The following is a 12,223-nucleotide window of genomic DNA, read 5'->3' as shown; positions in this document are numbered from 1 at the left end:
AGGCCATCTTCCTTCTACAGTAGAAGCCTACAGTTGTATATTCATGTATAACAGCTGTAAGAGTGATGTTTCAGTGAACAAAGTTAAATTTTTTTAAATTTGAGAAAATTAAAAGAAATTTAAAATTGAGATTTACCTGGATTTTCTATTTCTGGCCTTCCTTGAGATAGCATTGCAATTAGTACATTTTTTGAACCCTTGTAATATGAAAGTTCACTTGAATTGAAACAAAATCCTTGTATAAATATATGTATAAAAGTATCTCTAGAATCATGTGGTTTAATTGGTGTTTTTTGAAAAGTTTTGCTCATATTAATTGAAGTCTAGTACTTATGTGATCAATAAGGATAGTTTAGTTTTCTAGCTAGTTATTGAGCCTGTTCCACTAGACATTATACTATGAGAAGTTAAATTATTTTCTGGACACTTCAGCTACATAGTTTTCTGCTTTCCTATGGTAATTTATACATACTGCTCCAACCATGCAATGAAAAATTTTATCCTACATAAATAGCAACAGACCACAGAAAAATCTGCTGCTCTGACAGTCAGTGCCTGGCTACTCACTGATGACCATCTTGAACTATTGCTTGGGCAGCTAATCTGTAAGTAAGGCTGTTTGTTTCCATCAGCCTGTTTTGTTTCAGCTTCTTCAGTGTCTTGTGTCATGATGGTATTAATTATTTTGTTCTCAAAATGAAAACAAAGTTTCTAGTGTTTTGGTATATTAATTTCTAGTTTTTTTTAACCAAATTTGCTCATGATGTTAATTTTCATATTGGCAATCTGTAGAAGAGCCAATACCAATTGATTAATTTTCATAAATTGGATTTCCAGATGTTTTGTTTTCAGAAACAGTGCAAAGTTTTCAGAGAGCCTTCTTTTAAAGACATGTATATGTTTCTTTTGTTCCTCTTCCCTCTTAAAGAGGATGTTGTCCTGCATATTTCTAGCTGAGGGCAGGAGACTTTACTGTTATGTAATGTTTCTTATTTCATAGAAGTATGAATTCTTCTAATTATTTAGTTTCTCCTTTTCTTCAAGACACACCATCCCAACGTGTGCAGTTTATCTTGGGTACTGAAGATGATGATGAACACATTCCTCATGATCTCTTCACTGAAATGGATGAACTTTGCTTCAGGGATGGAGAGGAATATGAATGGAGAGAAACTGCTAGGTATGTTTAGAATAGATTGTTTCAAGGTATATCTTATAGTAACTTTATTTCAAAGAATTGCAAACCAGGTTTGGTTTAGAATCATCACTATCTGTAGGAGTTGTTTGCTCAATTCATGCACTGCAACCCAAAACTTTAGTTCTTCTTTTCAAACTCTGAAAGAATCAATATTGTTTTCAAGAGACCCTCAGTCTTTCTGGTGCTGTGTTCTCTTCCCTAAAACTGATCATGCCAAACATTTTGAAAGGGAGGAGTAAGCCAAGTTATAAATATGGGGTTTCGTCCACCTAGTGTGGTATTTGCAATCTCAGAAATGTCTTTAGTATATCATAGCCAATATATTAGTATCATTTTTTTCTTAAACATAAAAAAAAGGGAATTATTATTTTTCTTGGATAGTATTTGATTAATTTTTGGCAAATTGTATGCCTGAATGTTACAGCATGCCATGATTGGTTTTGACCCTTACTAGTTTAGTTGCTTCCTTCTACTCATGCATTGTGGTGAATTCTTCTGCATTCAGTACTTCCAGCTACCTTGTTGCATGATAACTTTTGTAGAAACTCAATTTGCATAATGCCTGTGAGTGGGAATACAGATCAATTTGTAGTTTCGCGTGTTAATATTGCCTGGCTCTTAAATGTCTGACTTAGCAGCCTTAGGAGACTTGAACATGCTGTATGGTATGTTTCAGACAGCTTTCTAATCTCAAAATACTAATTAAATCAAGATACAAATCAGGTAATAAGGCAGACAGCCATATTCTTCATGAGAACATGTGAATAGACAGGTATTGGTCAAGCCCAAAGAAACAATATGGGTAAAAACTGAAACAGTTGAGTGTGGTTATTAAGGCCTGATAAAAATGTTAATCAGTTGAGCTGCCTGAGAAAATGAAAGCGGGTATGATTTCATGGGATTTTCTGTTCTATGTCATGCCTAAGCCACATGGAAGAGTGGGATTACTTGCCAAATTTTCTTCCCAGGAGAAATATAAATGTGTACATGTGAATTCATTTCAGATGGCTGAAGTTTGAAGAGGATGTTGAAGACGGTGGTGATCGATGGAGCAAGCCTTACGTAGCGACTCTGTCTCTGCACAGTCTCTTTGAACTGCGGAGCTGTATTCTTAATGGCACGGTCATGTTGGACATGAGAGCAGACACACTTGATGAGATAGCAGGTTGCAGCTAAAATTTTTAAAAATACTTTATTCCTAAATTCTGATCTATAACTTGAGGTGGTTTTGGTGATGTCTATGTTCTTGAAAATACTGTGTTGAAGAAACAGGTATGTGCATGCTTGCTGCACTTCTCTTGGTCTCGTTGAGAGGAGCTGGTCCTACAAATGTCACTTACAAAAGTGGATGAGTAGGAGCTCCTTAGTTTGTACTTTAGGCTGAGGCCCAGAACTTGCCTTTATGTTCTAATCCCTTAATGTGTTCTCTGTCTTTGTTTCTACAGATGAATTGTAAATATCTGCCAGAACATTTTAGGAGTTATTTGTGCACTTTAGTACCATAATTATTAATCATATTTTGACTGACATTAGCTTGATGCCAGTAGTGCAGTTCGTTGTTGCACATCTGGTAATTTTTTCACCTTTATAAGAGGTGAGCAGAAATAAATGCTGTACATGTTGTTTGACCTACTGTGCTGAGTGTCCTCACTAATCACATGGTCATTTTGGATACTTTCATACCTATAGATAAATATAAATATATAGATACATGCACATATATATACATGATATATGTCTACTTGCTCCTAAATGAATTTAGAATTAGTTCTACATAATTTTCCTGCTATCTCTTGCTACAGGTACCAGACAGTGGAATGCCTTCTCAGGAATCATATTAGACTTAGGGTTGACCAACATATGCATGAAGGACAAAGTGTTTTGGCCTTAAAAACTTTGGCAGCGCTTGAAATGTTTTCTTGTTTTGAAATCCTTGAAATTCGCTCAGGAAGTTGGTATTCCCTTCCTATTGTTCTGACTTACTGAGCAAGAGCATTCAGTACATCTTTGCAAATGTAATGTTTTGATTTAGAATTTTATTTTTGGTAATCAAATTTAGTAATAATCTTAATACATAACCAAAGTAATTGCATAATTCCATGTAACCAGCACTCTGGGTAGCAGGCACTTGAGTTGCAACTAGGGTGCCTTAAGAGATTGTGTGAACTTGTTTCAAGTTAATTTTAGGTGCCATTTTGAAGCATGTGGCTTAGCAGTGCTTGGTAACAAGTGTGCTGTCTTGTTTCCAGGAGCCAGCAATACCCAGTAGGTAATACTGTTTGTTACTCATAACAGGAGAGGGAGGGTGGCTGGTTTCCTTCTGAGAACCTGTAACAAGTGGCTGTGTGTTACCCGTGGTCTCAGAAAGAAGCTGCACTGTACTGACAGACACTTTACTGCCTGTTGTTCTGTTAGTCAGGACGGAGCCCTACCCTGAGCCCTAACATTTTTCATTGTGAGAAGTTCTATGCAATTTCAGTTTAACAATGCAGTTAAGTCTCGATACATTAGTTAAGCCTGGGAAAATACATTTAAAAATTTGTCACATAGGTTTGTGTTTATTTGTGCAGGTTGAGGTCTTTTATGAATTTGTTTTATATTTTTTATTGTTTTTAAAAAATGGACCTCTAAGAAACACAGTAGGTATTTTCCCTGATATGTAGGCTTTCTTTCCTGATGTGAGAATACTGGTGAGATGCCCTTTTGAAACTTCATATTGTTTGACAGATGAGTAGTTAGTTTTAGATTATATACCTAGACTTTGCTTCATAATTCCTCTTCTAAAGCATGTGAATCACACAAAGTTCCGTAAAGAGTCTCAGTAGAGCATCTGAAGATGACAGGAGTTGTGTAATTCCTCTCATTCCATAGCAACTTGCACTTTTATGTAGTTGTATATACTTCTGAAAGAAGGGAACACCAGGTTAAGACTGTCATAAGTCTGTTTTCCATTGTGTTTGTCTTCGTGAATTCACTCCTAGTGTAGGTTTGTTGAATACAATAAATACATTTTTTGAAAGTGAGTTTCCATTGAAATTTGAATTAAATGGCTCAAATTACAAGGTGCTTAGTACCTTACATTTCTTGAAATGATGCTACTAATAAATACCCTCGCTTGGATCTGCATGTTGTGCTTTTCTTATTCTCACATTTACTTGTTTAGTGACATCTGAAAATTTCCTGTGGATTCTTGAAGATGGTTTTGCTAAAGAGAAGACTTTTCTTTTAAATAGGTTTTGATTTTCTTTTATTATTTGATACGACTGCAGTGCTTGAGTGAGGCGAAAGAGAGATGTGATAGCTACCTATATAATTTTCTTCTTTTGTTATTATCATGTAGATATGGTTTTGGACAACATGATTGCCTCTGGCCAGCTGGATGAATCCATAAGAGAGAAAGTGAGAGAGGCTCTTCTAAAGAGGCACCATCATCAGAACGAGAAGAAACTGAGCAGTCGGATTCCTCTAGTTCGGTCTTTCGCAGATATAGGCAAGAAACATTCTGACCCTCACTTGCTTGAACGAAATGGTGAGATAAGTTGTAGCCTCCAGTTCATACTAACCTGGTAAATGATGCTCTCACTGGGAGATGAAGGAAAGGTCAGCTGGTAATAACAGATAAGTGTTTCCTTCTTGATGAGCAAAGAACTAACAATAAGAGTGTGTGTGTGATGTGTAGCTATGGATGATATTTTTGAATTTACTCAAATATTCTGCTCCTGCCTGTATACCATAGCATGCATTATTATTTTGAAGCATAGTAGTAGACATAAATTGATCCTAATGGTTTTTTTTGGTATATGCTTAAATAAAATGTGCAATGTTTGAGGAATTTCAGCCTTGTGGCATAACTTATACATGTGTCAGATGGATCCTACTTGCTTTTATAGCCTTTGCATAAGAGATTTAGTGATCATGAGTTCAGTGATGCTGACAGTTACTGTGTCTTAACCCAGTGTTAAGTTCATTTGACAAGTTTGCTATGTCAATGGTGAAGGTAGTACTGTTAGCTGTTTATTTTTATCTTGTTTTATAGAGAAGGTTCTAATGGGAACAAAAATCTCAAACCCAAGAAAGGTATTAGCAATGTTCTTAGATACCTTTTTTGAACCAGTTCCTGAAAATTTATTCTAGACATCCAGTCCCAAATTCCAAATAGCAATATGAACTACAGAGCAGCTTACTTGTATTCTTGTGTTTTTATGGGACCTCTATTTTCATCTCTGTTCTTTGTTTCATTTTGCCTTGCATTAAGTAAGACACATGGATTTTTTTTATTCTGAAAAATTGAAATTTTTTACCCTGATTTCATGAATCAATCATTGAAGTGAACTTCCTTTTCTGTCTTGAAGGATGCCTCATTGCTTAGAGTATGTTTCACTTAGTTAAGTGCTTGTTAGGGGCTACATATGCTGGAGTATTCCCCAGTGAATGCCTGAGCTTGCTGATAGGTTTTTTTGTTAGCCAGTGCATATATGATATATGCTTAAATATTTCTCTAGTAGTTTCAGATTTATTTTTACAAGAATGAAAATGCAGCTAATTGATCTAAGAGCATAATGTCTCCTGTAACTCCTGACTTACATGTTTTGTTCAGCAAACATGAAAATTTCACACACACAGCCTTGGTTTTGCCCATCCTTGAACACCTGTATCCCCAGGTATAATCTTTCTTGACACTTATCTTACATGTATCACTTCCATTTTTTAGGGCATTTTATTCTTAATACTCTTTTTACAAGAGATTATGGGATATATGCTGAAACAAGAAACCAGTATAATGTGATGAGCATGTACTAATTTAATTTTCTTTTTATTATGCTTTGGTAACCCTCTAATAAGCTGGTAAACCAAACATGCATATTTACATATTAGTTCTTAGGCTCCTTAGGGGGTTGTGTGTGTTAGGACATGTTTGTAATTTATCAGGTATACTTATGGAATTTAGTTATTACTGTAGTGATTATTATAGGCAACCAAATCTGCTCTATTGGTCCTATTTTCTTTACTGCTCTGCAGTTTTGATATTTTAATAGTTGAGTTTTGAGGCTTTTGTTCTTAAAGCAGGTTTGTATCTGTAGGATCCACTCTTTGATTGTTTGCGGGGAGGGGAATGTATGTGACCTTTAGCTAGGCATGCTTTCTGCACCTCCTTCTTGTTAATTTTTCTGTGGTTGTTCAACTTACTGGTCTCTGTAGTGCTTGGTATAAATGTGAAAGTAAATGTGTATAGTTTGCTGTTTGTTTGTTTCATGGCATGGTACATGAAACCAGCATGTTTTGGATTTCAGGGATTGTAGGAGAAGTCATCAGTAATGTTTTCAAGGAGACTGGTCATCCCAGGAAAAGTGTTTGTGGCAAATGGGAGAAATGGTATCACTAAACCTTTTAATGGAAGTACTAATATGAGCATAAACAGTCTGTCTTCCTGCTTAAGGAAGAACTGAAAAATCCATTACAAACTCCAGTCTGAAGGAATCATCACAAGACTGTGTTCTCTTCATAAGAAATTAGTAGGACATGGAAACTAGAGCAACAAAAGTAACAAGGGATTTTGGAGAAATGTTTGGTTTTAGCCATGTGGGGCTATTGGTAAGTCACAGCAGGAGGGTGTGGAGAAGGGGCTGTGTATCTCATTTTTGTGCCCCCTTCAAAAATATATATTAGACTACAGCTGCCTGGGAAAATTCTCAATAAAACAAGACTCTTATTGGAAGACAGCTGCATTTAACACATTTAGATATGTTTGATCGTGATCACTTTTTAAAAACTAACAATTCTTTGTATGTAATGGATAGAGTTAACACAAGTCTTGTAATATTTTGATTTTTTAGTTTATTTTTTGTATGGATTAGCTGCTGTGCGATTAGGAATAAGGAATTATAGGAAAATTGAAGAGTCAGTGTCAAGAGATATTTTTTTTTTGTTAACAAATCTTACTCTGACTCAAGATAATATCTGCTCCCTCAGATCTTTGGCATTCTAATTAGTACTCCTCAGTAATTTCTGACTTTCCTAATGTCTGGTATCAGACCTGCTCTTACCTCTTATCTTACTTGCATGAGTATGACACTTTGGCCCATAAAGCTTGCAATTTACTATGTAAATTGTTAATGCATATTTGTATCTGTGTGGGTTTGGTTTGGTTTGTTTGAATTTAATATAATCTATCCCTTTTGTAAGCCTCATGGTGTTCCATTTGTTTTATCTCAGGGGAAGGCCTTTCAGCCTCCCGGCACTCTTTGCGAACAGGTCTCTCTGCCTCCAATCTTTCCCTGAGAGCAGACAGCCGTTTGTCGGTTCTTCTCAGTTACCTTCTTCCTTCTTCAAGAGCTGGGAGCCCGGCAGCCTCAAGGTGTACAACCCCTGTAACCACCCCTCAAAACACTCCACCCTCCAGCCCTACCTGCAGCCCAAGCACAAGTGCCCAGCCAAGCCCGCTTCAGGGCAAGGAATTGCTGGTGTCACCTGCCAGTGATGATATTCCTTCAGTAGTAATCCACCCACCTGAGGAGGACTTAGAAGTGCAGGAAAGCCAGGAAAAGAAGACAGAGGAAAATATTGGCAAAACACCAGGCAACTATTGAAATTTAAGCTGTCCATGTGTGATGCTCTCTGCATCTGGATCACTTGCACTGCGATGTTTTTGGCACAAAGAAATATGATAAATGTTACCTCTGCCTGCATGTTTTATCTCTTCTCAGTTGTGACTGTCTTCTTGTTTGGCATTTTTAACTTTTTAGCTTTTAACTAAAGCAAGCAAAAAATTCTTTAATTAACATTCATTTGTGTAATTAAAAAGGAATATGGTTTAAAAAACTAATATATAAGCAAAATGTCAAAAATGGTGGCCTTTTCCTTTCACTCACCTACAGTCCATAGCAGGTTTTGCTTTGGTTTTGTCAGTGGTTGAGGTAATGTCTTAAACCAGTGTTGGATATCCTGAGATAGGTACAGCTGAAACCATGGTAAAGTGTTAGAGGTGAATATGAAAAGAATTAGGAAAGATACAATTATCAGTGGCATTCATAGTTTAGTTGGATCATGAAGCTTTCAAGCAGTTTTATTTTTGCTTTTGTGCTTTTTGAAACCATGACTGTTAAAACCAGCAGTAGTTAACTGATGAAATGATCAGGTTCAGTTCACCTGCAGTTGTTTCTGGATAGTTCTCCATTACTGCACTGCTTCAGCATCAGACACTCCATGAGTGTTTTGCTGTGTTTGATAGGCAAAATTGGAGACAGTAGTTAGGAGCTTGTAATCGTAGGCCAGAGCTCAGCAATTTATTTTGTTATCTGCAAAGCCTTTCTTCTTTATATGCAAAAAGGGTATGTAGGTGTATAGATAAGTTGAAAGAAACTGTTAGAACTTTCCATCCTTGCTTGAAATATTTTTAGTAAAAGTTTCATAACATTTGCATTCTGCGTATGTGCGGTCATACTAGCTTTACTTCTGCAAAATTACCAGCTATTTAGAAACTTCACAATTCTACCTGACAGGTTGTGTTTTTAAGGTGGAATCATCTTTCTTTTTTGGTCATCAGGCTCTTCCTCCCCTTCCTAGAAATTTGTCTTGCCAAAATCCAGCTTGTAGGTTTGACTGCTTTAGGCCTGTGTGTATTGGGAGCAGGGGGACTGATCTCCCTTGGTTCTTCCATCAGTTGAGGCTTTGCTTGTTTTCTTCCTCACTTGTTTAATAAATAAGAGCACACTGTTACATTTAACAGTGGAAATATGCTGACAGAGAAGAAGGAGGCTGTGGTTATCTGCCTTTTCACATTAGCAGCCAAGTAGTTCACTGAACGGGAGAGAAACTATGTCATAGTTTTTTATCTTCAGTTTAAGTACAGAGGCCTCATCATTACTTAAATTGAGAAAAGCAAACACAAATCTCTTTTTCTGACTTCCTTATGGGAAATTAAGAGAATTCACGTGACGATAATTCTGTCACAGGTCATCTTCCAAATGTGCTTTGAAATCAGAAGTAAAATAATAGCTGTAATTGTTTTTCCAGTTCTCATTTCTCTGACAGGAATTACAGCATGCCAGACACAAGATCTTTATAATCCAGGAGAAGGCAAATAAATTAAGCTCAAGTACATGATGCTATTACTATCATCACTAGTAAGACTTTCTACTAGAATCTCCAAGTCATGTTCAAATCAGTTTTGTTCCTCATGCAGATATTTCTCATAAAGAAAAAAATCTGAAAGGCATGATTTCCCAGTTAATCCATAAGTCTTTCAAGAGAATAATAAACACCAACAATGAAGATATTTTTGTTTTCTGGGATTTCCCCTGCTTTTTTAGTTCAAGAAATCATCTGATCACAGAAAGACACGTTTTTTTCCTTAGATTTGCTTTTGAGGACATTCTTAGACTATGACTTCAGGGCTGCAACTGGACCAATTTCTGTCTTGGGAGGCAAGAGTCAAAGAAAACCCTGACAAGGAAGTCAACTTCCTGGTATTAATTAAGAAAAAAACCCAAACAAATCTTCCCGGTCCATTCCGCTATAGGTTATGGTCTGTATCACCTCTCTAGTAATTCAGAATATTGCAGTCTGAATACATTTTACAAATCTGTATGATTGAGTCTGGTTTGCCTCCTGTGAGTGTGAGAAGATGTGTTAATTTTCTAATAGGTGTTTTTTTTTCTGTATACATTCCTCTGTCATTTGCCTTGTGTTATTCAGACTTTTATTTTTTAGTTTTCATAAATAGCTGAAAGGTTTCTGAACTTAATGTGAGTTACTGTAAAAGGAGGGAAAAGAGACACACCTTTGGTCTACCACTTAATTTTAATCAGCCAGTCATCAGTTCCTAGTAAGTCAACTAGACAAAGGCTTCTCTTAATAATGTTTTTTTAATTTTGTCATCAGTTGAAGATCAGTGTTTGTTTTCCCATCTTTGAACTGTTGAATAATGAATTCCATAGGAAGGGCTGGGAAGTGAGCTGTGTCACAGCTAAAAATTAACAGTTAATTCACCAGCATCATTGAGGTTTCATAATGTCTGTGAACAACAGAAAAGAAGTCTGTTTTAAAAGGTCTTTTGGTCCACTGAGAAATGTACTTTGAAAGTGAGCAAAATAACATTTACAATGTCTTTCCTCTTACAGTAATTGCTTCCTGAAAATATTGATTCAGAGGAGTTTGCATATTTGCCCTCTAGTAGTAATTTGAACTTTCTTTTTTTGCATTAGAGCTGCATTGAACTTTAGTTTTAAAACTTGATTTTAATTTCCTCAAGTACAAATATGGTTGACTTCATATTTAGAAGATTTGTATTATATAAGTTTTGCTTTTCTAAAGACGGTTACTTTGAAATAGTCATGCTTAGATGTTGAACTCATATATTACTCATCTTTTTCATATGAAACAGATGTGAGACAACTGTATGTAATCTTCTTGCTTTCTTTTTTCTGTAGATAATGTTGATTAGATTTTTGTGATCACAGTATTAAGTGTAGTTGGCCAGAAAAAGCACATGATTTTTAGTGATGGTGTAGTTATAAATACCTAACTTGAATATATGAGGTTTTATTCCAAATGACTCCAGACTCACTTCACTGTAGTCTTTCAGAGGAGACAAGTGGTCCATCTGCCTAACTAATATCAGGAAGAGCGCTGTGTTTTATGGATCCCCTCAGTAGCTTCATAACAATGAATTTTTCTGTCTTACAATCTGAAAAGTACTTCTAGGTAGTTGTCCTTGAGTTTGCTTCTACTAAACTGGAGAAGAGAGGGAAACAAGTTCTTTTATTGATGTGAGATTGGAATAGAAGTGTTTCACTATTAAAGCAGATTAATTCTTTGGTTCAGAGTTTCTCTATAAATAGCAGATTGAGGGATATGTGTAATGAAGGCAGTCTCATATGGAAATGCTTGCTCAGGTCTGAAAACCTGTGAGCAGTATTGTCTTGTGAGAGCAGCAGTCTGTCCAACTGCAAGGCTGATGGAAAGGAAAACTATTCACACATGGTTTAGGATCAGACAAATATTCCTGTGTCAGTGCCAAAACTTGTGAGCCTTGACTGTGACTGATCGGTGAAATTTTGAAGGCAAACCTTTTAGAAGAATCAGTGTCACTTTAGCACTGAAATAGTAAATATTTCTGCTAATATGTGGAATCCTTATTCTCTGTCCTTCTCCTTGATTGTCTCTCTGTTTTTGTTCTAGTCTCTGCTTGCTTTTGCTCACAGTGCTTTTCCAGAAAATGCAAAGCGATGCATTATGGCTCATCTTTCATCAGCTAAAAACATTCTAAGTTTCCTGTATTGCTACAGAGAAGGGGAAAAATGAAGTTTATATGTCTAAACTTTTGTATTAGGATGCTCTTCTGCAACAACTGTTTAATATTTCTTTCTAGTTCTACAAACGTCAACTCCTAAGCAGTTAAATACTTAAATCAGCTGATTTCATAGGTGGTTGATGGTATGATTCTTGTGAATAACATATAAATCTTGGAGCAGAAGAGTAGAATGTGTTTTTTGTTGTTGGGGGTTTTCTTCTTGTTGTGTTGGCTCATTGTGCATGTTAGGATTTATGAAGGAATGACAGCCTATTAACTTGGATTTGGTTTTTGCTTCAGGACAAAACACCCACACCTTATGGGTGTTTTGTCCTGAAGCAAAAAACTTACATCCCTTATGAACTGTAAGAATGAAAATTAGTGGTAAAGGCTTGGACCTGCGTGTTTTTGTATGATGACTTTTTGGAAGAGCTTTTTGAAAACAAAGATGAGGATGAAGTAAAGTGAATTCAGTCATCATTTGAAACGCTAAAAAAAAATTCAAAATGGAGAAATAATAGACATGGGGGTATGCAAGTAGTTATGTGCCAGTAGTTACAATAGAGTAGTAGCCTGAAGATAGCCAGAGAGGGTTTCATTTATATCTTGACTGGAGAGATGCTTGACCTAAATACAAACTTTCTCCATGTAATACAATGTTTAGGCTTCAGTCTTTATCTAGATGTGGTTTTGAAGGCATGTGAAAGCATGTTCTGTCACCACAGCTGGAAGGT

General features: G+C 36.1%; 1 protein-coding gene across 2 annotated transcripts in view; it reads left to right on the top strand.

The window, feature by feature from the left end:
• Positions 1-12,223, top strand: part of SLC4A7 (solute carrier family 4 member 7) — a 93,534-nt gene that overhangs the window by 48,136 nt on the left and 33,175 nt on the right. Inside the window, exons 4-7 of one of the 2 annotated variants that reach the window (XM_059490061.1) lie at positions 1,045-1,180; positions 2,203-2,363; positions 4,539-4,727; positions 7,412-7,774. In XM_059490061.1, coding sequence (XP_059346044.1) covers positions 1,045-1,180; positions 2,203-2,363; positions 4,539-4,727; positions 7,412-7,774 — 849 coding nt within the window. The remainder of the gene's footprint in view (positions 1-1,044; positions 1,181-2,202; positions 2,364-4,538; positions 4,728-7,411; positions 7,775-12,223) is intronic. The other variant, XM_059490053.1, reaches the window with a different exon arrangement.

Source organism: Ammospiza nelsoni, chromosome 1 (genome assembly GCF_027579445.1).
Source record: "Ammospiza nelsoni isolate bAmmNel1 chromosome 1, bAmmNel1.pri, whole genome shotgun sequence".
In the NCBI taxonomy this organism is placed as follows: Eukaryota; Metazoa; Chordata; class Aves; order Passeriformes; family Passerellidae; genus Ammospiza; species Ammospiza nelsoni.
Note: the sequence above shows the minus strand (reverse complement) of the source record. Positions and strands in the feature narration are given on the sequence as shown.